Source organism: Pogona vitticeps, chromosome 5 (assembly GCF_051106095.1).
Source record: "Pogona vitticeps strain Pit_001003342236 chromosome 5, PviZW2.1, whole genome shotgun sequence".
In the NCBI taxonomy this organism is placed as follows: domain Eukaryota; kingdom Metazoa; phylum Chordata; class Lepidosauria; order Squamata; family Agamidae; genus Pogona; species Pogona vitticeps.
Genome location: NC_135787.1, coordinates 159,055,880 through 159,080,609, shown reverse-complemented (window position 1 = coordinate 159,080,609; position 24,730 = coordinate 159,055,880). Strand labels below are relative to the sequence as shown.

General features: G+C 38.8%; 1 protein-coding gene across 5 annotated transcripts in view; it reads right to left on the bottom strand.

Annotated features, from left to right (window-relative positions):
* Positions 1 to 24,730, bottom strand: part of ANO4 (anoctamin 4) — a 140,054-nt gene that overhangs the window by 19,557 nt on the left and 95,767 nt on the right. For all 5 annotated transcript variants that reach the window (XM_073000225.2, XM_073000226.2, XM_073000227.2 and 2 more), the window contains 7 exons: positions 20,081 to 20,215; positions 17,017 to 17,113; positions 16,730 to 16,790; positions 14,700 to 14,782; positions 12,353 to 12,493; positions 7,129 to 7,293; positions 1,808 to 1,844 (listed from right to left, as the gene is read on the bottom strand). In XM_073000225.2, coding sequence (XP_072856326.2) covers positions 1,808 to 1,844; positions 7,129 to 7,293; positions 12,353 to 12,493; positions 14,700 to 14,782; positions 16,730 to 16,790; positions 17,017 to 17,113; positions 20,081 to 20,215 — 719 coding nt within the window. The remainder of the gene's footprint in view (positions 1 to 1,807; positions 1,845 to 7,128; positions 7,294 to 12,352; positions 12,494 to 14,699; positions 14,783 to 16,729; positions 16,791 to 17,016; positions 17,114 to 20,080; positions 20,216 to 24,730) is intronic.

The window sequence follows — 24,730 nt, the reverse complement described above, 5'->3', positions numbered from 1 at the left end:
CTAGGGTGCAACTTCTGCAATCTCTCTGCTCTGCTTATGAGTTTTTCCAAAAGTATCTGCTTAGCCCCTCTGAAAAACAGGATACTTGGTTTGGTCCAGCAGGACTCTTTTGCTTTAACCTGTGTTTACTTAGAAGCACATCCAATTGAACTGAAAGAGACTCCCTTGCACGCTGGCACAAACTTTGGAAGAGGTAAAAAGGGCTGGACTCCATTACCCTTTTCCTAGAGGAAACATCTCTTGCAGAAAGAAAGGCTTGCCTGATTTTTTATAGTTACAGTCTTTTACATTTGGTCCACTTTGACTACATACTGTAATTAAATCGACAGCATGTGCTCTAAGACACAGGATGACAAATCCCAAACTGACTTTAGTTCAGAGAGGACTGTGCTTCTCACTGCTCATTAGCAGTGCCTACAAACATAATATTCCAATTAGGACACAACTATGCTAGTTAGCCAATTCAAATATCAAGTTATGCATGGAAGGGAGATCCTCAGCAATTAAACACACCCTGAGAAATAAAGCACAGTGTGCCTTGTAAAACTACTGGAGGGAAATATTTCACCAGCTGCAAAAGAGTAACCTCTGTTTAATGCAGAAAGAATTAGGAAAAGGCCACGTGGTTCTTGCTATTACATAGATGAAAGAGTAGAGTGACACTTTTATTGGAAGCATCAAAAATTTGATTTATTTCATTGGAGCAAAGAGAAATAAGTTTTCATGGAGAAAATTCCACTTTATCAGGCCAGGCATCACCCCTTCATGGATAGTGCCAAAAATTGTAGGTTTAGAGGCCCAAAATTCATGGCACATGCTCAGGCCAAGTCTGCTTACATGAGATGAGTTCAGGTTCAGGTTGCAAATATCATCTCTCTCTCTCTCTCTCTCTCTCTCTCTCTCTCTCTCTCTGTGTGTGTGTGTATGTGTGTGTGGTATTGAGCGCTATCCCTTGCAGCATGGTTGCAATTTTCCATCCCTAACTTCAAAGAAAGGGTTTTGCTAATTACTCTGTGATTGTGCTCCCCATCACATAGTCTGCTTCTGAAACAAAATCTTTCTTTGGGGCTGCTTCATAATGATGGTTCATAAATTGTTTATATGCACGTGGGACCTGTTCTGACAGCCTGTAGTGCATGAGTAAAGTATATATTCTAATACTGAAATGTTCAGCACACTAACAGTCAGAAATAAGGAGGGAAGCTTACGTCTGCCTTTTGGCTAATGGTTATCAACAAGTATTTTTTAAAAACTAATAAAATGGAAACAGCTGAGCAGTTTTATACAGAAAGGATGAATGGGATATTTGTACTTTACTCTGAAAAAGCATACTTTATATATATAAAGTGTATATATATAATGTAAACAATCTACACATTAACATGCATGTTTATATGGCTCTCTTGGTAGCAGAATTGCATCACAAAACATGGAGAAGTGCAGAACTGCATTTCAATATGTGTACAGTATTAGTTTGTGAAGTGTGTTAAACACATTTGAGTTAAAACATGAATTTAACAAATGCGTCTCTCGTCCCTACTGTTGTGTGAATTACAAGAAGTCATAATATTGGTGTATCTAGCATATTTTTCTTTGCTCCAAATAGCTGCAATTATACAGCCTAAGATCCTTTCAACTGTAGAATTTACATAGTATGAATGCATACATATGCAGGTATATCTGTAAGGTCATATATATAGACAGATGTATTCTCTTCAAAATATAGCACATTGTTTTAACTTTAAATGAATGAATAAAATAATGCAGGATTAATTAAAGATGTTACTGCACTTTTATTTTTACTTACCTAAATTTGTGAGAAAAAGAGCAACCTTTTCATACAACTGCAACAAATAAAAAACAGCACCTGAAATAGTCCACTGAATTATTGGTTAATGATTTTTTTTTTAAAAAAAACATTTTGTTTGTCTGAAGTCCATTGACTTTGTTTTTCATTTCTTAATGTGATGACTACCACATGAGAAATACTTTTTCTTTTTCAAAAAAGAACCCAATGACCTTAAAGCTCATTAATCTATAACTATTTCAGATGCCTCATGCAAACTACTGAATAAATGTTGATTTGCACATACTCAGATCTATGTTTTGGAACCAACAGAGCATGTGCCAGGTTGGTAGGGTTTTTTGACCTAAATGCTAAGGTATGTATATATTATAGAAGAAAATTAATGTATTTTTAAACAGCTAGAAGTTGACAGTTGTTTGTTTGCTGGCAATTAGATATGGGTGCAAACTGCCAATCTGGCAGTTCATAATGGTTCATTCTTTGGACTCACAGCTGTAGGATGGGCACCCTGGCTTCCCTCTCTCCTCCTCTGAGTAGGTGGGGGAGGGAAGCCAGGGCATCCATGAAACGCCTGTACATCGGAAGAATGAACCGTTATGAGCCATGAAACTGGTGGTTCATGCCCATTTCTACTGGGAAGCAAGAGTGGGAGGATGGAAACTGAGGGTATGACTACATGGCGAGGGAAAAGTGAATTAACTCGTTTTATCTTGCTTTGAAGTCAAACTGCAATATTTGGTTCTGAATTGGAGAAAGTCAAAGGATTCAGCTTTTTAAAAGTAGAAGGCTCGCTGGTGGGAAAGAAAAACTGTGGACTGGAGGTGCAGGACTCTGTGATCATTATTATAAATTTTTGTGTGCCAAACTGATCTAGCACTATACTAGATCAGTGACTCAGTAATAAAACTGTTTATTAAAAAAATTCTGGGACACTCATGGGATACATTGTGGGGGTGGATGGTCCTACAGTTCCCAAACATCATGCCCCAATTGCCTATACCAACACAACATCACCCATAAACATGCTTCTCCCTCCCTATCATTTTGTAGAATGAAATGACTGCTCACTGAGGAAAAGTCCTTTTGAATCATTCAGGCTTGAAAAAAGCAGAAGCCCCCAGAGGCAGAGAATTTTGTTTGCATTGAAAGCAAAAAGGGCCTGACTGATATTATGTAATCAGTAAAAAAAATCCAATTTATTTATTTTATACCCACAGCAAATCCCACAGTATTTGATTGTGTAGTTGCAACTTGAGTTCAGTCTAGTTATACAGATATTTCATATTTTTTTAAAAAAGGACTCCTTATATGCAGACAGACCTGTTGGATCAAAACTGGGACCTATCCAAGAACACTTATTTAGCCTGTTCATAAATATCCTGCCCTACTCCTAACACAGCGCCCAAAGCAGTTCACAAAATTATTAAATTAAAAATAAGCAAAAACACATAAAAGAGTCAAACCATTAAGATGCAACGAAACATACAGTAATAGTGGAAACTGGCTAGTGCAGGGATCTCAAACATGCGGCCCGGGGGACATTTGCGGCCCCCCAGATGATAGTTTGTGGCCCTCGCCTTGCCTGCCCCCCCAAAGCGCCCACACATCCTCTGCCTCGCTTGCCGGCTCTCTCCCAAGACAGCACCTCTTGCACCCTCCATCCAGAACTGCAGCCTGCCAGCCGGCCCACCTATCTGTCGGCTAAGGAAACTCCTGGGCGGCTTCCTCGGACTCTTGCTCCGCTTGGTGGAAAATCTGATGCGGCCCAGCCTCACCCAGACTCTGCCTCTAGCGGCCCCCAGGTAAATTGAGTTTAAAAACCCTGGGCTAGTATAAAATAAGTTCAAACATTTAAGAAATACATCAAAAAAGTATTTTTTAAAAGTGCAGAATCCCACACTAAAAGCTCTTCTTCTTCTTCAGCCCATGTACATGACTGACTGAAGAGTGAGGTGTTTAATTCATGGCAAAAGGACAGACAGGACGAAACCAACCTCGTTTCCCATGGAAAGGAATTCCAACCCGGAGGTGGCCACCAAATGGCTCCACCTTTTCTTCTGATGAAAGGAGACCAAAAGAAGGACATTCTCTGAAGATCTTAAAACCCAGAGAGGTTTATATGAGGAGATGGGGTTCTTTAGATAGCCTCAGCCCAAGCTGGATAGGGGTTTCTAGACTATATCCAGCACTTTGAATTGGGAAGCCAATGAACAAATAGCCAGTGGGCCAGCTATACAGGGAAATTAAATACTCTCTGTAACCACCGATGGTAAACAGTCTGTCTGCAGCAATATGGACCAGCTGAAGTTTCCACCCTTTAGGGCAGACTCATGTATAGTTATAGTAATCCAAGTTATAATAATGCAATGCAACTAAGGCAACTAAGGCATGTGTCACTGTAGCCAGATCAGACATCAAATTATCTACCGTTGCTGTTCTCAATAAAGCTATGGATATGCTTGCAGAAGCATTTTCTGCATTTGTATGGCTCCTGGTTGGATTAGTAGATACATTTTTTAAAAATCCTCTAAGAGAGATATTCTTCCTGGTTCTCCCAAATACTAGCTGAGCAAGAATCTTGTTTGTTGCAGTCTAATATAAAGTTACTCTGAAGCAAAATTGCTCAACGTTATGCCCAGGCAATGAGGATTGCCGATCATTTCACTTCTGAGTGTTGAGGCAATAAAAACAGCGAAGAGAAGTTGCTGCTGACAGATAGAGTGACAGATGTCCCCTGCCAAGTCATGTCTCATGGAATCTGTATACCTCTGCTGCACTGCTGGCTTCTCTTGTATAACTAGCTACTTCTTCCCATGCAAGCTCTGGGAGTCAGCAGCCTTGGCGGCAGTGGGAACTGAAATGAAAATTATTTGCAAACACTGGAAGTAAAGAATGTCATTGTCAGCCTGTGAAGGACATACTCTTCTAATTCTACAGGTTCAGGCTGCTCTATGTATTCTCTTGTATGTTAATCTCCTCATTGCTTTGTAATTCATGCCCCTTGCACTAACAGTACTATTAATTTAGTATATAATTGAAATGCCCTTTCAGTTTAAAGGTTTTTGTATAGGTGAGAGTTTGCATGTGTTACTTATTTAAAAACACATACACATATACACCATGTGCAGCATTCCCATCACCTAAGGCAGGAAGAGAAGCACTGTCTATGGTATTGATTGAATGAATGGAATTAAATCTGGGACACAAGGAGCCTTGTGGCGCAGTGGTTAAAACGCTGTACTGCAGCTAAAACTGTGCTCACGACCTGGGGTTCAAATCCCAGGTAGCCGGCTCAAGGTTGACTCAGCCTTCCATCCTTCCGAGGTCGGTAAAATGAGTACCCAGCTCGCTGGGGGGGGCAATGTGTAGCCTGTATAATTAAATTGTAAACTGCCCAGAGAGTGCTTGAAGCGCTATGGGGTGGTATATAAGCAGCATGCTTTGCTTTGCTTTACCTACGATTTTAAAAATGCATTGTGTGTGTGAAATCACTTGTCATATTAAAACAGAATGCAGTAAAAGTAAGACTTTTAAAACTTCTCTTTTAAAAATAATTACGGCAATTAACAACAGAAATGTGTACCATATCCTTATGTATGTTGTCTTGAGCAGTCAACTAGATGCTGAAGGTCTTCTTACCTATCCTCCCTTGGCAGGGAGTGCCATACCCTGGGTTCAGCCACTACAAAGGCTTCTCTCACTTCCTCACCAATATCCTGCTGTTGCCACATCTGCCAGTCACCATATAGTAGTAACCCACATGGGGAAGGGGGCGAATGGAGGAGAGCAGCTATGTTGCCTCTTTTTCTTTTAATCACTACCTGCCCTTCTCTACAACACACCTGTGTCTGTGTTAGCTTGAGCAGTAAGGAGCTTGCTTATGGTGCCTTTATCCATTCCAGATGAGTTAGCCTGCCATTACAGGCTCACTAGAGATATTTACCCAGGACACATAGGGAGAGGAGTACATGGGAAAATCTCCTCCCACAAGTTACCTTTCACTGTAGATCTCAGGATCCAAGCCATTATAATTTAAGTGTCTGTGTAAAGTATTTCATGGGCATTCCTAAAAAAAATAAAGAGCCAAAATCCTGTTGTGTAATTATGCCTGCAGGAGGCAACTGATATTAATTTGCAGCAGCTTCTCACTGGCATTTAATAAGTACTTGCTTGGATTTTGGGATGTTGGCCAACTTGGGCTGGTGTGTGGCCAAAAATTCAAGTGGGGGACACATTAATTTGCAGCAAAAAGCTGCTGTGTTACATCAGTTGCCTTCCATAAGTTCAACTTAATACAGTGGTGCCCTGCATAGCGATGATAATCCGTTCCGGATAAATCGTCGCTATCCGGAAACATCGCTATACGGGGCAAAAAACCCCATAGGAACGCATTAAACACTGTTTAATGCGTTCCTATGGGGACAAAACTCACCGTTATGAGAAGATTCCCCATACAGCCGCCATTTTCGCCACCTTGGTAAGTGAAGAATCGGCGGGAAAACGCTGTGGGCGGGCATTTTCTTCATCCGGCGGCCATTTTGGAACCGTTGATCAGCTGTTCTGTAAACATTGCAATGTGAAGATCGGTAAGCGAAACGCTTACCGATCATCGCAATGCGATGTTTACTCTATTTAAACATCGCAATGTGATCGCAAAAGCGATCGCAAAATCCGCATCGCTATGCGGATTCGTCGTTAAATGGTGCCCTTGTTATGCAAAGCACCACTGTAATATGATTTTTGCCTTTATGTCATTGCATCATTAATTTTTTAAAAAATAATTATGACTAGGTTTAATGACTACAATTAGACAGTTTTGTTCTAGCTAAGGTAAAGGTAAAGGTTCCCCTTGACATTTAGTCTAGTCGTGTTCGACTTTAGGGGGGGCGGTGCTCATCCCCGTTTTCAAGCCATAGAGCCAGTGTTTTGTCTGAAGACAATCTTCTGTGGTCACATGGCCAGTGCGACTTAGACACGGAACACTGTTACCTTCCCACCATGGTGGTACGTATTTATCTACTTGCATTTACATGCTTTCGAACTGCTAGGTTGGCAGGAGCTGGGACAAGCAAAGGGGGCTCACTTTGTCACATGGATTCGATCTTACGACTGCTGGTCTTCTGACCCTGCAGCACAGAGGCTTCTGCGGTTTAACCTGCAGCACCACCACGTCCCCTTTATTCTAGCTAGGTTTGGTCAAATACTATCTGACATGGTTAAACTGTAGTGAGAAAGGTATTTCTTACTAGAGAAGCCTATACACCATTTTTTAACAATTCAAACTGGAAACTGAAAAGTACACAGGTATGATTTCTACTTACAACATTCAGTAGCATGATGATGCAAAAGTTGATGCACACTGCAGTCCCAGTAGTTGCAACCTGAGAGTTATTCCTGATTAAAGCCCATTTAAAGGCAGCAAAAGTGCTGACAGTCACAACACGGTAAATAACAATGCCAAAAACAGCAGCAATCACCACACAGATCTGCAGGGAAGAGAAGGGAGAAAATAGATAAGTACAATTGCAAATCAATACAGTAATAACCCCTGCAATCCACAAGTAACGAAGAATAAATTCAAACACTGAAGCGGCAGCCCACGTTTTTGCTCATGATGGCTGAGATACTGGAGACATATGACAGTGAAAATAGGCCACAATCATGTTGCCAAATATCAGGCCCACAAAACTGTTAATCAAGCATTCCCATGAAATTTAATCATTGCGAAACAACTGAAATTCTTCCTGTTATTATGATTAATATCATAATATATGACACAAATATTATAATAATAATATGATGGTGGTAACATGAGTATGGCAATGATGCTTAGAGGGCATATTGAGCTACCGCATCAATATTATACAATATCCTTCTCAAAGAAATTTGCTCAGCAACAGTCTTTTTAAAAAAATTATTTTCCAAAACAAATACATCAATACAAAACAATACAAAATACTGACTAACAATCTAAAACCTAGTGAGCACCCCCATACTCACAGGACCCTTTGGAGTAATTATTTTATTACGAACCTCTTTTCCAAAAATTGTATTGATTGTTGCTTAGAGGCTTTCCCTTTTCCTTTCGCTAATACAAATTCAATAAATCTAACCCAAATAGCATAAAAATATTCAAAATTATTTTCCCTCTTTTCATCTTTAGTTCAGTAGTCAATTTATCATTTAATGCAATGTCCCATACTTCATTATACCAATCTTCTAATTTGTCTTTCCAGTATCCACCTATTGATAATCTAGCACTTGTCATAAAATTAGAAATCAATACCTTTGAGTAATAATCAAGTTCTATCTTATCAAAAATTGACAGCAAAGCAATTTTTGAGTTAAATTCAATATCTTTTCCAAATATATCACATATTTCCTTAAAATTTCCAAAATTTCTGAATCAATTTACACTCCCACCACATATGATAATACATGCCAATTTCTTCATCACATTTCCAACAGGCCTTAGAATAGTCTGAATTTATTATGTTCAATTTCACCGGAGTCATGTACCACCTTAAACTAATTTTAAAAAATTCTCCTTTATTCTTACTGACATTAGTCTTAGAACTCTCATCTTCCAAATTTTTATCCAGTCCTTTGTTCTAATTTTTGTCTTTAAATCATGTTCCCAAATTGATTTTAATCCTTCTATTTCAATCTCATTTTCCTCCTGATCCAAAATTAGGTTATAAATTTTGCTTACTACTCCCTTCTTCAAAGCATCCTTCTGCATGTCTTCATGTGATGATAGAAATTGTTCATACTTAGTACATTTGCCATTAATCCTCAACCATTCATTAGTCCATCTATCTAACTGGATATAATTGTACCATGATAATTTATTAGTTTGAAGTTTAGCTATAGTCTGATCCTTTGAACTCATTTTAACCATCCGATCTTTCAATCTGGAAGCTTTTTTTAATCCTTAAACAAATCAACAAACCCCTTACAAAGTTTGCTGGGAAATTTTCTATTTCAGTCACTAATTTTAGTGATGAAGTAAAAGGACAAAACTTCTTTTTATATTTGTTCCACACATTTAACATGTTTGTTAAAAAGGAGTTATTCACCTGATTTATTATATTTCTTTTTACTGCATTGAACGAGTACTTTTTAATATTTCCATGTATTTCTGAAGATTCCATATCTCACCAAATTATTCTTCCTTTTTTATATATAATATCTCCAATAAGTTGATTCGCTACATAATAATTTTTTACATTGGGAATACCTAAACCTCCACTTTTTTGAGTATTATACCAGTATCTTTTATTTATTCTTGATTTTTCACCTTTATTACAAAATCCATTAATCCCTGCCAATACTTAAAACCATCTTCTTCTAATTGTATCAGGAGCTTGGCAACTGTCATACTGTAGTTGTTTTTATGTCACAAACCACTCTGAATTTATTTTATAAAGAAACATCTGTTTTTATTCATTGTTTTCACAATATTGAGTAAACCCTACCTATTGAAAAGAGTTAGAAACAATAAAAGATACTGTATATCATAATTAAACTGCAACATTAGTATAAGCAGTTATGCTACTAGCAGCTCCTATATGAGCTGGGAGGGGGATATCTCACAATGGCAGAGTGAGAGTGGTCTTCTCTGACTACAAGCTGTTGTTGAATACTAGATTAACATTTTGATCCATACAAATAGTATGTATTAAGAGGTTGAAGTGAATTAGAGTTCTAGATATATGATTCCAGCAGAACTCTGAGACTAAACACACTCACTGTACTTGTAAACAGCGCTTGTATTTATATCCTAATTTTAAAACAAAGCCTGTCTCGTATTGCTAGTCCCAACTAGAGCACACAAAGAGTGATTGAAAAGGATTTACACAAGTACTGACTTACCATTCAGCAATTGATTCAATGGGTCTACTTCCTTGCAATACTGGCCATAGCATGATAATTTGTTAATTGTGGGAGGTGTGACAATCAGGCTTTCTAAGCATTTTAGGATTTCCCTCTTCTAATTATGTGTTATCTGTAACATTTCCCTTTAGAAATACCAAAGCTTTTCACAATGTAATTAATTGCCTTCTACAATGGCGTTTGGTGTTTACATATTCATTCATTGTCTAAAAATGAAACAAGTAGGCATTTTCCCCATTCAATAGAATTATTTCCAATATAATCAGCAGTTGAAATTCAGATAATTATAGACAGACTAGTCCTAAGGCCATTAACGGACTGAAGAGTTAAACCAGCTAGGACAGTTAAACCAGCTGTCCTTATGCCCAAGGACAGCTCCATAGGCATAACTGAAGTACGGATAATATTCTCAACAGCAGAAGTAGTGGATGACAATTTTAACAATAAAGAAGTAGGCATATATTCAAATGAACAGTTAGACAAATTTGATATTTGAATCCAGACAAGGCTACTTATAATAATTTTTATTTAAAAACATTTTTCATGTACAAGTATTTGATTAATAGATGGTATCTCTCTCTCTCTCTCTCTGTTTCATTTTTATCCCACATTTCTCCTAAACAATTAGTTAAAATAAATTTAGATTAGAAACTAATATATATTCACTAAAACATTATTTAAAAAACATGCATTGGAAAAGACCTCCTTCTCTCAATTGCCCATGTAAAAGGAGAATGATAATATAGTACAGTACTTTTCAAAAATTCTTTGCTTCTTCAGATTTACTATTTTTTAGCATGGCAGAAAGACTGTAGAATCCTCCTTTCCTCCCCATCCAGGTTACTTGGCCTTGTTTTGTTGTATTAAGACTATTGAGTCTCTTCCCACTCTTTCTCTGTCAGGTCCAAGTAGGTTCTGGTTCAGCAAAGCAATTAAACGAACAGTTGCTTAATTGCTTTTCTGATTAACGCAGATTTAGACATATGCTTAACTGCACTGTTGAAGTGGCACATTATGCTTGGCACACCAAGCCTGTTATGATGACCCTTTCTTCTTGGAGAAAATTAGCAATGATGTGAAACAATGCAGAAAGAACTTGAGTCTTAGATGAAGTTGCAGAGAATTAAGTGATTATCCTTGTCATAAATATGGGCACCTATCCCAAATGAATTGACTCAAGTGCATAATGCTTGCTGAGTGCTCTGGAATCTACAGCTGATGAAGCACTTACTTAAATGGGAAAAATATTACTGTCAATATCAGAGGTGAATCAACACAAGCAAGGACAAACTAGTTCACTGAGCTTCCTAATAGACAGAGGAAGCAAAATAAAGACAAAGCAAGTCCTCTGAATTCTAGTCTTTAGAGGAGTACTTTGCCTTAGAAGCTTCAGAGAAAGGATTAATAATTATGACTTACTGTCCATGAACAACAGTGGTAATTGTTTTACCCCACTCCCCACAAAGGCAATATTCTGCTTTAAGTTGATATAATGGATTTGCAAAATAGAATACAACTATGTAAAAACTAATTCCAATATATGAATCTTTCATAAAGCTGTGACTGATGTTTTAAAAAAATAAGCTTTGGAAAAACGTTTTATCAGTGCTCTTTGGGCCATTAACCCTCTTCAACAGCAATATTCAATAAACTTGACTTACTCACAGTCTTGACTAAGACCAATTAAATCACAGCACATACTTAAATCCTGGATACATCTTTTGAAAAGCTGGAAGCATTTCAGATATGTTGCTTTCTTCTGTTGTTATGTGCTGCCAAGTTGTCTCCAATTTACGGCAACTCTATGAATAAGCTATCTTCAGAATGTCCTGTTCTCAACAGCTCTGCTCTGCTCTTCCAAACTCAAGCCAGCAGCTTCCTTTACAGCCAACCCATCTCATCTTTGGCCATCTTCTTTTCCTGCTTTGCTGTAGTCTATAAAGCACAGACTGATCTTTTTCCGAAATTCTTTGGTGCACTCCAGAAGCCAGATATATTTGCAATATGATCTCGAGTTCTTCCTTGTTGGAATCCAGCTTGAACATCAGGTATTTCTCACTCCATATAAAGTAAAAGCTTTTATTTATTTATGAGATTTCTATACTGCCCAACTTTGTGAAAGCACTAGTCACAAGAAATGTAACATATACAAATACTGATCACACCAACCCATCAACTGCTACCTGGAGATGCTAGGCTCTGAACCTGAGACCTTGTGAATATGAAGTACATGCTCTGCATTGAGCTGGGCCCATCCCATACCCTTCCTCTTGACAGTCTTCCATCAGTGGGTTATTTTTCTTGTTGGTTGTTATTTGACTGTGGTGTCCTGTTACTGTATAGTGATCTGGCATAGTCCCAATAGAGCAGTGTATTTTTCCTTTATTCCTGATTAAATCAGTCAACCCTACAACTTATTGGTATTAGTGGAATCTACTATTAAGTACTTATGTCTCAGGAATATTGCATGGAATACTTTTACAATGCCTATTTCTAGATCTCAGATGTCACTTTCCAAAAGAAACCTTTTTCACAAAAAAGAAACAGCTTAACACTAACAGAAAAAAAATCCATATAGTCTTCACTTTGCCAACAGAGATAAGAAAATCTTATTTTCAGGCAACCTAAAAAGAATTTAAAATGTCAAACCATAAAAAATATTCCAGATGCGGAAACAATAATTCTGCTGCATTTATCTGCAAATGCTTGATAAGGCTCTGGCTTGCCAGATATTGGATTCATTCTCTCCTTCTTGGAGTATTTGGCTTCAAACTGGGGGCGTATTTCTTCCTAAGAAACATAGATAATTCAAAAGTAGAATTAGAAGAAGTTTTGTATAAGGTTCAAAGCTCTTCAGTTTTACCAAATCATTTTATTAATACATGTTTTAGTGTAGCCAAGAAGAAAGGCTTAGACTAGTTACGCTTAGAAATATTAAATAGCATTCATTGGGAAACTATTACAGAGTTTTTCTGAGAAAGATTTTACTGCTTCTGCCAGCAGCTGAGAAATTCCTCTAGCATTGTAATCTCTCAAAGGGAAAAGCAATGCTCATTATTTGAAAGTTGAACAGAACTGTAGAATTTCCAGTTTCCAGCAGCAGAAACCCCATGTTTTCTTGAAGACACAAGGGTTCCTTGCTCTTTCAACTTTTTGTCTTCGGATGGATCTACAGTGGTGTGGTCCAACACCATAGTACAGACAATTGTGACAGAAAGCTAAACTGCATGCTATGTCAATTTTCTTGCTGCCAAATACAGCCAACAACAGTTTGCCTGCCTGTAGACATGGGTATTAGAGACAAGGTATGGCATTCCTGCTACTAGTCATTCATTCCTTTTCCTCCATAGACGTGTTTTACCCAGCCATAAAACTTATAATGGCAGCCAATTCTGAGCCATTCAGTTCTTTTGCTGGGCAGCCACCATGTGAGATTCCCCATAATATTTCAAAATTGGGCACTTCCTCTTGACTGCATAATATGGTATCAGGCTCGCCACTATAGAATTGCTGGTTAGCTCAGTGGTTTTGGTCTCTGGCTGGGGAGCCAAAGGTTGGGAGTTTGATTCCCCAATGTGCCTCTGTCAGGGGTCCCTGGGGTCTCTTCCAGCTATGCAGTTCTAAGATATGATGATGAACCAAGAACAATGAAGGCCTGGTTCCCCTAGTAATTGCTACAGTCAAACACAGGAAGGAAAAACATATTTTTGGGAGAAAGAGATGACCTATGGGGGTTTCTAGGTAGACAGTAAATGCTTTACCATTCCCTTCTTCTTGGAACATCCTGAGCAGCTTGCCCAAGGCCATACAGGCTGGTTCTTTTGATATGCACAGTGGGGAATTGAACTTCCAACCAGTCAGACACCTAACTCATTGTCTTACTTGTCAGAAAACAAAACAGCTTGGTAGAGATTTTTTTTTTGGCTTGTTAAGGAAGTCCTTATTATCCAAGTATGAGTAAATAACTTTTGATCTAGCAGTTAAGCAACTGTACTATGTTGCCTACAAACCAAACTTCTGACAGCCTTGCAACTTCTCAAAAGCTTTCCTGTAACTATAGCTTGGTAAAATTATTCTTTGTCTACAGTGTTGAGATTCTTCTAACCATTTTGGGAATCCAGCAAGTTTTAGTCTTTAAAAAGCATTTTTTTCCAAACCTCTGCCTGTAGTGCAATGTTTTCTAACTTTACCTGAGACATTTCAGTTTTCTATTTACAAAAAATGACCACTGCCCTCAGGGCAGAGACTTAAAAATCTAAATTCCTAACTAAGTCTCTAAGAGTATACAACTCAGGTGGTATAATGATCTTGGGTTGCAAAACTATGGAGTAAGTAAGTGAGTCCACCTGTTCTTGTCTCCTCCTTTTTAGCACACCAACAGCTTTTATCCAAGTCAGCTTAAACTAGAATTCTTGTCAGATCCAAAATGGAAAACTCTGGTTTAATGTCATTTTTTAAAACCAGGATTTAAACAGTGGTTTGTTCCTCATTTAAGAGCTCAATAATACATTGACATTAAACCAGAGTTCCTACTTTTAAATCTGACATAACTCAGTTTTAAACAGAGCAGTTTCCCATTTCAGATCAGACAGTACTCTGGTTTAAACAAGATGGGAAGACAAAAGCCAGCACAGTAAATCAAGGAAGGATGGGGTAAGTGCCTCAGCATCATGTTCTCTCTTGATCTCTACCTCCAAAGTAACATGTCTCTGTGACAATTACACCTGATTCTTCAGAATTGCCTAGCTTTGCCTGCACAACTGTCAATCACTTTATTTTAGGAACTACTGTTTGACTGATTTCATTTTCCTGCTGTTTCAGTGACTCAGCTAATGTAAAGTGCCATGTCTCAGAAAAACTCCAGAAGATTAAAACAGCAGAACAAACTCTGTGCTGGAAAAATCCCCTTTTCTCTCCATGGTACAAATTCACTTTTTTGCAACCATCCGTACTGAATCATCTTTCTACCATTGCTGCTAAACCTATCCATACAAACCTCCTCTTCTTCCCAGTCTATCAAGTCCCAATCATAAGCAATGACTGCTCGTCTTCTCTTCCAGAATTCTAGGAAAACAGTTGCTATAGCAGTGAAAAGAAGGGAAAATATATAGAAGGTCACTTTGTGGAAAGAAAACAAGTTATAGAAGCATTAAAGTATGGAGTAACAATGGACCTCAAATGTCATCTATTCGAATGCCCACTGGTGCAGGAAACCTGTTAACACAGCATCCCTGCTGACTTTTTATTCAGCACCCGCTTAAAACTGAATCAATGACATTCCAAGAGAACACATTCCATTTGTTAAAGTTCATATACACCAGGAGGTTCTTCTGAATCCTTGGATTTTCCTTTTGTGTACTTTGAACCCACTGATTGTAAGCTTTTTCAATTATCATTTCATTAGCGTTGAATAAGGCTGCATTTTCTTTTTTTTGCCTAAACAGTCATATTTAACAAACAACTCTTTTGATGACCATGGTATTCAGAAAGCAATGCTTTTGGAAAACAGTTCATCAAAGAGGTATTAAATTTAAATTGTTCATTTTATTGTTCATTTTTATAATTTGTTTTTGAAATGCAACTGAAGGAGATGGTGCTTGTTTCTTGGAAACACACAACTTGATCCAATAGATTAACAAAGCTACTACATTAGATACTTTCTAAGCAAATGTATTATTATAAATCTGTCACTTGAATTCTGAATCCTAAAAATGAAAAGTGGTGTGAAAATTACTGTTGCAGCTGATATGGTACAAACTTATAAGACAGGAGTACCTGACTTAGCATCCCGTGTAGGTGAAAAAAAAATCTTCCATCTTGCTCAACAAAAGCAAGGTACAAACATGAATAGTAATGCTGTTTTTTGACTGCAGAAGGGGAATGTTAAATATAAGCCTTCAAGGCCCCTTCTAAGTGATGTGTTACACACTACAAGATTGCCCCAGACTATGTTATCTGCCTTATACAATCTTTGTATTGCTATAAAGCTTGTGGAGCAACCCTTTCTCATGGTGGTGGTTGGTTTGTTTGTTTAAAACACTTTTATCCTGTTCTCCTTAAGAAGGAGCCAAGGCAGCTTCCAAAATTAAAAGACTATATTTAAAGCTAAAACCAGAAAGTATATAAATTGTAAAAAGATCAAACAAATACCACGCTAAAAGACAGTAAACAAAAGCAATTTAAAAACACATTCAAAGCTGATGATTTTAACACTCGGGCAGGCTCATAAAAGGAGGTGTGGTCTTTGAGATAGCTTGGACCCAAGGCATTTAGGGCTTCATAGGTTAGAACCAGCATTTTGAATTGTGCCTGGAAACAGAATGGCAGCTGGCCATTTCAAAAACAAAGGACCAATGGAGGTGTAACAAGGGAGTTCTGTGAGCCCTTTCACCAGCCCCAGTTAGCAATCTGGCTGCTGGATTTTGGACCTGTTGAAGTTTCTGAGCACTTTCTAGAGGCAGCCCCACATAGAACATGTTACAGTAATCCAGCTGGGATGTAACTAAGGCATGTGTCTCCATGACCAAATCATACCTCTTCAGGAATGAATGCAACTAGCACACTAATGAGCAAAGGCATTGTTATCTATTTGAGCAAATTCATGTCAAATTTGTATCTTGTCTTTCCTCCAGTTAGCTGAAGTGAGTGTGAAAGGGTCTCCTCTCCATACAACATCCCCTTTAACCTTCTCAATAGGCCTGTGAGACAGATCAGGCTGAGAGAATATAACTAGCCCAAGGCTTGGAAGAAAAAAAGAGTGGGGATTTGAGTCTAAATGTCCTTGTCCAAGAATCCAACCACTACACCATACCAGTGGCTGTCAATAGTTCATGTTCCATATGCCAGAGGTGGGCCATATGTGTGCTCATAGGTAGTTAGCTTCTTCATGACACAGGGATGATGGCATTCACTAGAATACTGATGACGTTAAAACCTGATGTGCTCCAATTAGAATGAATTGACTGCATAGCACACGGTCTAAATTAAAGAGTACTGAATATGTTACATCCTTAAAGCAGGACTTACCCCACACTGCCATGAAAACAGCAAAGAAGACAGTAGCTCCATTGTCAAAAAGATGTGTTACCTGGAGACAAACAGTCATCTTAATGTTTCATTCAGAAATTCTTACTCAAAACCAAAACTCAAAACTCTTAAGCTCCTTGGATGCACAATAAAACATACATTTTACTGCTACAGTCCAGTATTTCATAATAATTTTATTTATTTTTTTAAGCAAACAGTGTTTCATGACACTAAATTGCTAAAAAAATTTGTGGCCTTAGAGTTTTTAAAGTACTTTTAATTTTTACCTTGGCATAGACACAGCTATCTGATAGCCTCATGAAGGGGCAGTATTTGTCACAGATAGGACACATTATAATTTCTGTAGCTTGGCAGACTTCTTTACTGGAAAAGAGAAGACATAATGATTAACAGCTTAATTTAGAATTAGCATGCTTCAAAGAGCTTCCATAATTTTAGACAGCAAAGGGATGAGCAAGCAAAAATCTTGTCACTTTCTTCATGTTATCTAAAATAGTAAAGCTGCAGTGAAACATTTTAATTCAAGCTCAGTGTTGATGCATATATGCATAGGAATCAACTGTGTATCTATAAAAATTTGGACACAAACCACTGATCTCTATACTTATGCAGCTATTCAGATGCAATGATACTATCCCCAGTATCCTTTCGATAACAGAAGGGCATTCTTTCACTACATGATCTTCCTATTCTCCCATTAGCTAGCTAGCTTTCTAGAGTTGTTTTGCAGAGCGATGTGATTTTTCATTATACTCAGCATCTGGCATTATGAAAGACTATAAAGTGGCAGTTACATCAAATGCTGAGAGTTGAATTTTTAACAGATTCCAAGCAGATTCCATTCTTGTGCTCAGTATAGGTTTCTTCAGAATCATACTCAGAGGTAACAAGTAGAGTACCCCAAGGCTCAGTCCTGGGCCCGGTGCTCTTCAATATTTTTATTAATGACTTAAATGAGGGAGTGCAGGAATGCTTGTAAAATTTGCAGATGATACCAAATTAGGCAGAATAGCTAATACCCTAGAAGACAGAAACAAAGATCAAAATGACCTTGATAGGATGGAGCACTGGGTCAAAAGCGACAGAATGAAACACGTGCAAGTACTTCACCTTGGAAAAAGAAACCAATTGGACAGTTGCAAGATAGGGGATACCTGGCTGAGCAAAACTACGAGTGAGAATGATCTTGGAATTGTCATGGATCACAAGCTAAATATGAGCCAACAGTGTGATGTGGCTACAAAAAAAGGCAAATGCTATTTTAGGCTGCCTTAATAGAAGTATTGTTTCCAAATCCCGCAAGGTGCTAGTCCCCATCCATTCAGCACTGGTTAGGCCTCGCCTTGAGTATTGTGTCCAGTTCTGGACACCACACTTCAAGAAGGATGCTAACAAATTGGAACAAGTTCAGAAGAGGGTGAAAAGGATGATCAGGAGGCTGGAAACCAGGCCTTATGAGGAAAGGCTGAAAGAATGGGACATGTTTAGCCTTGAGAAAAAAGGCTGAGGGGTTATATGATAGCATGTTTCAAATACTTGAAAGGCTGTTATACAGAGGAGGGCCAAGATCTGTTCTGGATCATATCAGAGTGCGAGACATGAAACAATGGGCTCAAGTTAAAGGAAGCCAGATTTTGGCTGAATATTAGGAAAAACTTCCTAACTGTTAGAGCAGTATGACAGTGGAACCAGTTACCTCGGATGTTGGTGAGTGCTGCAACAGTGGAGACATTCAAAAAAACAACCTTGGATAATCACCTGGCAGATCTGCTTTGATTGTATTCCTGCGTTGAGCAGGGAGTTGGACTTGATGGCCTTATAGGCCCCTTCCAACTTCACTTTTCTATGATTCTGCCAACATTGTGGATATTTTTTTCCTCCTGTTCATCTGAGTATGAAAAGGCCAATGCTTTTTCCCCTTTACAATCAGTAGCATTAATAATAATAAAAAAGGGGGAGGCTCTATGCAAAAAAAAAAAAAAAAGACAGGTGGCTCATAGCTTTGTGTGACAAGGTGGTGATGGGCTTCTAGAAGCATCACATGCTGCCACAAATTCTTATAATTCTGTTGAGGTCATCTTCCCATCCATACTTGGCACACAAGCAGCATATCTCCTCCAGCACTGTGCTAATGGCAATAGGCATATTCCTGGAAGTGCCAAGGAGCAGAATTTGATGTCCCAGGAGATGGAGGTTGGCAGATCAGTAAGCAGAGCCAACACATCAGACACAATGAGAAAGCAGGGACACCTAAAATTGTGTACAGAAGGCAGTTGTCCAGATTAGAAAAACAGATGAATCAAACTATAACTCACAAATGCTGAATGGGTGGCATTCACTAGACTCTTAAGAAATAAAGCAACTATTATTCAGAGGACATTCCAGAAGGCACTAGTCCCATTTTACTTCAGAGGCTAATAAAGGACTAAACCAGAGCAACTGTGTCAGTGAATTATGTGCAGCCATGCCATCAAATATCCCTTTTCAAAATCCCCCTATATTCTTTCAGGGACGTGGTGGTGCTGCAGGCTAAACCGCAGAAGCCTGTGCTGCAGGGTCAGAAGACCAAGCAGTCGTAAGATCGAATCCACACGACGGAGTGAGCTCCCGCCGCTTGTCCCAGCTCCCGCCAACCTAGCGGTTCGAAAGCATGCAAATGTAAGTAGATAAATAGGGACCACTTCGGTGGGAAGGTAACAGTGTTCCGTGTCTAAGTTGTACTGGCCATGTGACCACGGAAGATTGTCTTCGGACAAAACGCTGGCTCTATGGCTTGGAAACGGGGATGAGCACCGGCCCCTAGAGTCGAACACGACTGGACAAAAATTGTCAAGGGGAACCTTTACCTTTACCTATATTCTTTCACCCAGAACTGGAGGAACAGGACTTAAAGAGGGAACAGGTCTAGAAAGTGTGTAGATTATATTGTCAAATGCTACTGAACCAACCAATAAGACCATTTTACTCAGATGTTCCATATTAAAACTGTTGTGCAACAGTGCCATTGTAAAGGAGCAGAAAGGGGACAAAACCAGAATCAGTTGTTCTGATTCTCCACCCACTTTTGACTTGGGCTTCACCTCCTATTGGCCACTCTTATCCTACTAGTCCTGGTGAGCATCAGTTGCCCTCCTGACGGCACCTTCATATATGGAATGCTGCAAGAAGCAACAGATGAAGTTGCAATACGTGGCCCAGGGCCGACCTTTAACTTAGGACTGATCTTGAACTTCAAGGACCTTGATTTATTTATTTCTCTAAGCATTGGCAAAAAGTATAAAAATATACACAGCATTCACACAAGTTAACAAAGTTTTGTTTTTACGTCACCTGACTTGGCAGTGCTTCAGTGTGGCTACTCCATATAAAAAGACAAACAATCCAATGAAGGCAGCTGGAAAGAGCATTCCTGTGTACCAGCCTAACCAGGCAAAGTACAAGCCAATTTTCTCACCGAAGTACCGTCTGTCAAAAACACAAGGTGAGAATGTGTTGAACATTTTTGTAGTAGCATTTAGGTTCATTTTTTAACATAAAAGGGAATTTAGGATGCCACAATGTGAACCCCACAAATAACATTAACATGAAATAAGGATTGGGAATCAATTAGAAATTAAAACTGCTGGGTACTGGCTATAACATTTTCAAATACATAACAATAATTGTGTCCCATCATGTCAATTCTGACTTACGGGAACCACTTTCAGGGTTTTCTAGGTAGAGAATCTTCAGAAGTGATTTACAGTGGTGCCTCGCTTAACGATTACCTCGTTAAATGACAAATCCGCTTTACGATGAGGTTTTTGCGATCACAATAGCGAGTGTGAAACGATGTTTAGATAGGGAAATTTCACTTCACGATGATCGGTTCCCTGCTTCGGAAACCGATTTTTCACTAGATGATGATTCTAAAACAGCTGATCGGCGGCTCTAAAATGGCCACCTGCTGTGCAAAATGGCTCCCCGTTGTGCTTTAGGATGGATTCCTCGTACAGGCACTGAAAATGGCCACCCCTATGGAGGATCTTCACTGGACGCTGAGGTATTTAGCCCATTGGAATGCATTGAACCAGTTTTCAATGCATTTCAATGGGCTTTTTCATTTCGCTTGTCGAGGATTTCGTTCAACAGCGATTTCAACAGAACGAATTATCCTCATCAAGTGAGGCACCACTGTACATTTCCCTTCTTCTGGGGCCATCCTGGGACTGTGCAGCTCACCCAAGGCCACACAGGCTGGCTCTTCTGGGATGCTCAGTGGGAACTGAACTCTCAACTTCTGGCTCCACAGCCAGAAACCTAACCCAGTGAGCTATCCACACAGCTTTTCAAGTACATAGAATCATACTAATAGTTCATTTGTTTCCAGACACTAATTCTGTCAGAACTGTACTACCATATGTCTTATATTATGGCAAAGAATCCTACATCATTGCATGTTTAATAAATCACTGATATGGAGCACTTAATCAGTCACAAAAATTTTCTAAATCTTTTCCTATTTTGAATATATATCTTATTACATTGCCTAGAAGTTCTCATGAGGTGTTAACTGAAGAAGTTTATATAATTAACAGAATATCATTCCCTAGTTGATTATTAGGGCCACAAACCTAATCTTGACTACATTAAAAGAAAAACTTATGTTAGTGCAAATATTGGTGTTCCATATGCAACATGTTCCAAAATGCATGGCAACACACACTCCCTCTTCCTCTTCATGTTTCCTGGAAGCCTGCAGGCTCTTTCACCACATGTATCCTTTCAACATTTAATAGTATGAATACAAAGGGCAATGCTTGGCTTTGAATAATTAGCTCAACTTGTATGGCAGCCCTACAAGCAAGCAACCAGTCTAATCAAACTGTCCACTTGCATTGAATTCATACTGTGCATTGGGTTAACATAAGTGGGCTGTTCTAATTATTTCCCCTGATGTCTGGTGTCACTGTGCCAAATATAGTCAATTTTTTTAAAAGTTCCTCAGCGGCTTGGAAGGCCCCATGCATTTTCTGTCTAAAAAAGAAAAACCTACCATATAATCATAATGTGGCCCTTTGTCACAAGGACGGCAGGCTTGGCAGTTTTAAGACATACTGGCAACTGCTGCAGATTTCTGTCTTCCCTGCATGAGCAAACATTTTGTCCTAATTGTTTGGCTAACATTCTGAATAGCAATCTGTGTCTGCTCTGGTGAGAGGGAAAACATAAAGCTTGTGAGATTTACAGCAAGTATTTACATGGCCTCCTTGAATCCAAGTCTATAATTTAACACTGTGGAACAAAGTAGAAGCAACACATTAAGCTGCGGTTTCTTCGGGATGCTGTTATCCACTTCCAAGAATGGATATTTTCACTCTTGCTCTCTTATTGATTCAAAGTTACTTCTGCCAAATGTCCTCTTCTTTCTCCTTCTGAATTCTCTGCCTTGTCCCGTCTTTGTAACAAGTCCTTTACATGCTGCTGCAAGTAGTACTGCCGTTTTGATATCAGGTGCACCAAAATATTCTCTGTTTATGACTGGGACCGAGAAGGTCATCACTGCATGTGGTCATCAGTGTAGCTAAACAGTATCATCTTAATGTTTCTTCCAACAGGAGTTGTTACCACTCAAAGAAGAATTATTATTCAGACTAGCAATTAGACTATACTGTACACAAACAGATCAATAGATCAGACTCTTCATTCTCCCAACCCTGCCAAAAGTGTTCATTGAGCATTACTGACAAGAACATGGAAGTGTGCCCTAGCCAAAAATGATCAATAAACAATGAATGGACTTCACTGGACAATCTTCACGTCCTGCAAGGTACCACTCTGAGGTCTGCTTTGCATCACTGCGTCTCTCCAGTTGGGAGCCTGGTGCATACCTAATTACTTAGGACTGATTTTCATTAATAATGTTGATGACTTAAGCCTGTGCAGGGTTGCAGGGGACTGGGCAAAAGGGTAGCAAGAGCCATTGCTTCAATCAGTGGATCTAGCTGTGCATGCATAACTGTGCACAAATAGTGAATGGTTAACAGATGTACAAGGAGAGACTCCATGCAAGTATTCAACTCCTCCACAAGAACCTAAGTAAGATACCGATGAACCCTAACACTAGAAACTGAGTGTCCTGGACGTGTTTTCCAATGTAGCTGGGTAACCAACTGAAGAAACTACCTATTTTTCTAATATTTAACTATTTGAATCAGTCAAAAATATTTAACTGTTTTAGCTATCTTTATAGTAAGAACTTGTAAAATACATTCGTGCAAAAAGAAGGGTCAACCAGACTCTATCAAAACTTGTAGATATTTACTTTTTAAAAAATACCTTTAAAATCCAAGGACATATACCACATAGAACTATGTAATTCTGTTTACACACTTGATTTACTGGTGGCACGTTCAGTGGTCAACTAGCAAAAATCAAACTGATATTAAATCAGCCACTGAATCCAGCCCCTTGCTCAATGCAGGAATACAAATCAAAGTATACCTGGCAGATGACTGTCTGATTTTTCTTTTCTTGAATGACTTCAGCATTGCAGTGCTCATCATTTACTGAGGTAATTGGTGCCATTGTTGTACTGCTGTAATAGTTATGAAGTTTTTTTCAACCAAAATCTGGCTTCCTGTAACTGGAAACCATTAATACATATCCTGAGCTCTAGGATGATGGAGATCAGATTCTGCCTCTTTTCCCTATGACGATCTTTCAAGTATTTGGTAATTTTGATCATCTCTCTCCTCAGTCTTCTTTTCTCAAAGCTGAACATGCCCAGTTCTTTCAGTCTTTCCTTGTAGGGCTTGGTTTCTAATCCCTTGATAATTCTTTTTGCCGTCTGCTGAATTTGAGCCAGCTAGTCAGTATCTTTATTAAAGTGCGGTGTCCAGAACTGGACACAGTATTCAAGATGAGGTCTAACCAGTGCCGAATAGAGAGGAACTAGCACTTCATGTGATTTGGAAACTATATGTCTGTTAATGCAGCCTAAACTAGCATTTGCCTTTTTTGCAGCTACATCACACTGTTGGCTCATATTCAGCTTGCGATCTACAAGAATTCCAAAATTCTTCTTGCACGTAGTATTATGGAGCCAAATATCCACCACCATACATTTGTGTTTTTCTGTTTTCTATTTTCAGATAGTGCCAGACTGATAGCAATGCAGATTTAAGGCTTCAGTGTTATTACTAGGGTCAAGAATGATGGAACAAACTTTCTCAGTCTTCTAGCAATGTGAATTCAATATGATCTGGGAAACTTCACCACAGATGAGATGACAGGGCAATTTAGTCTCTTTGGCTCATTTATTTTTTAATCTCTCAGAAGTAGAGATGAGATAACAGATTGATTAATGGGTATCATGCAGAACTCTTATTACGAGCCACTGTCAGCCAGAAACACACATTTTGAATCACTCTGAATAAGTGATTTAAGTTCAGCACTGAGCCAGACTGTTCAGCCCAGACTTCTTCCAGAATTCACAGGGAGGATGGGAGCAGTTAGTTCACGAACAAACATGTACTGAAAACATTCATTGTGTTATGATGGTTAGAATGTCCCTATGAGTCTTGAAACTCACTGGGTGACCTTAGACCAGTTCTCTGCCTTATCTACTTCACAGGGTTGCTGTGATACATATTCCCTGTCACTTAATGCATACAGCTATGAAACCTTCATTTGCCATATAATTTAATTATTAGTTATATTTCTATCCTACATTTCATCCAATGAGTTCAAGGCAGTGTGCATGGCTTCCCGCTTCCCACTATATATCTCACAGGGAATGGCAAATGAAGCTTTTCCAATGTATGTATATTAAGTGGCATTGGATATGTAAGACCTCTCCTGACCCTTGAACTCTGCATATTGTGGGCCTCTATAGCTTTCTGTACTGTATATCACTCAGGCCTGATTGATACTTCCTAAAGATACCAAGCCAGATACAAAGCAACCATGAGAACGAAGGGATAATGTCAGAGCACTGTG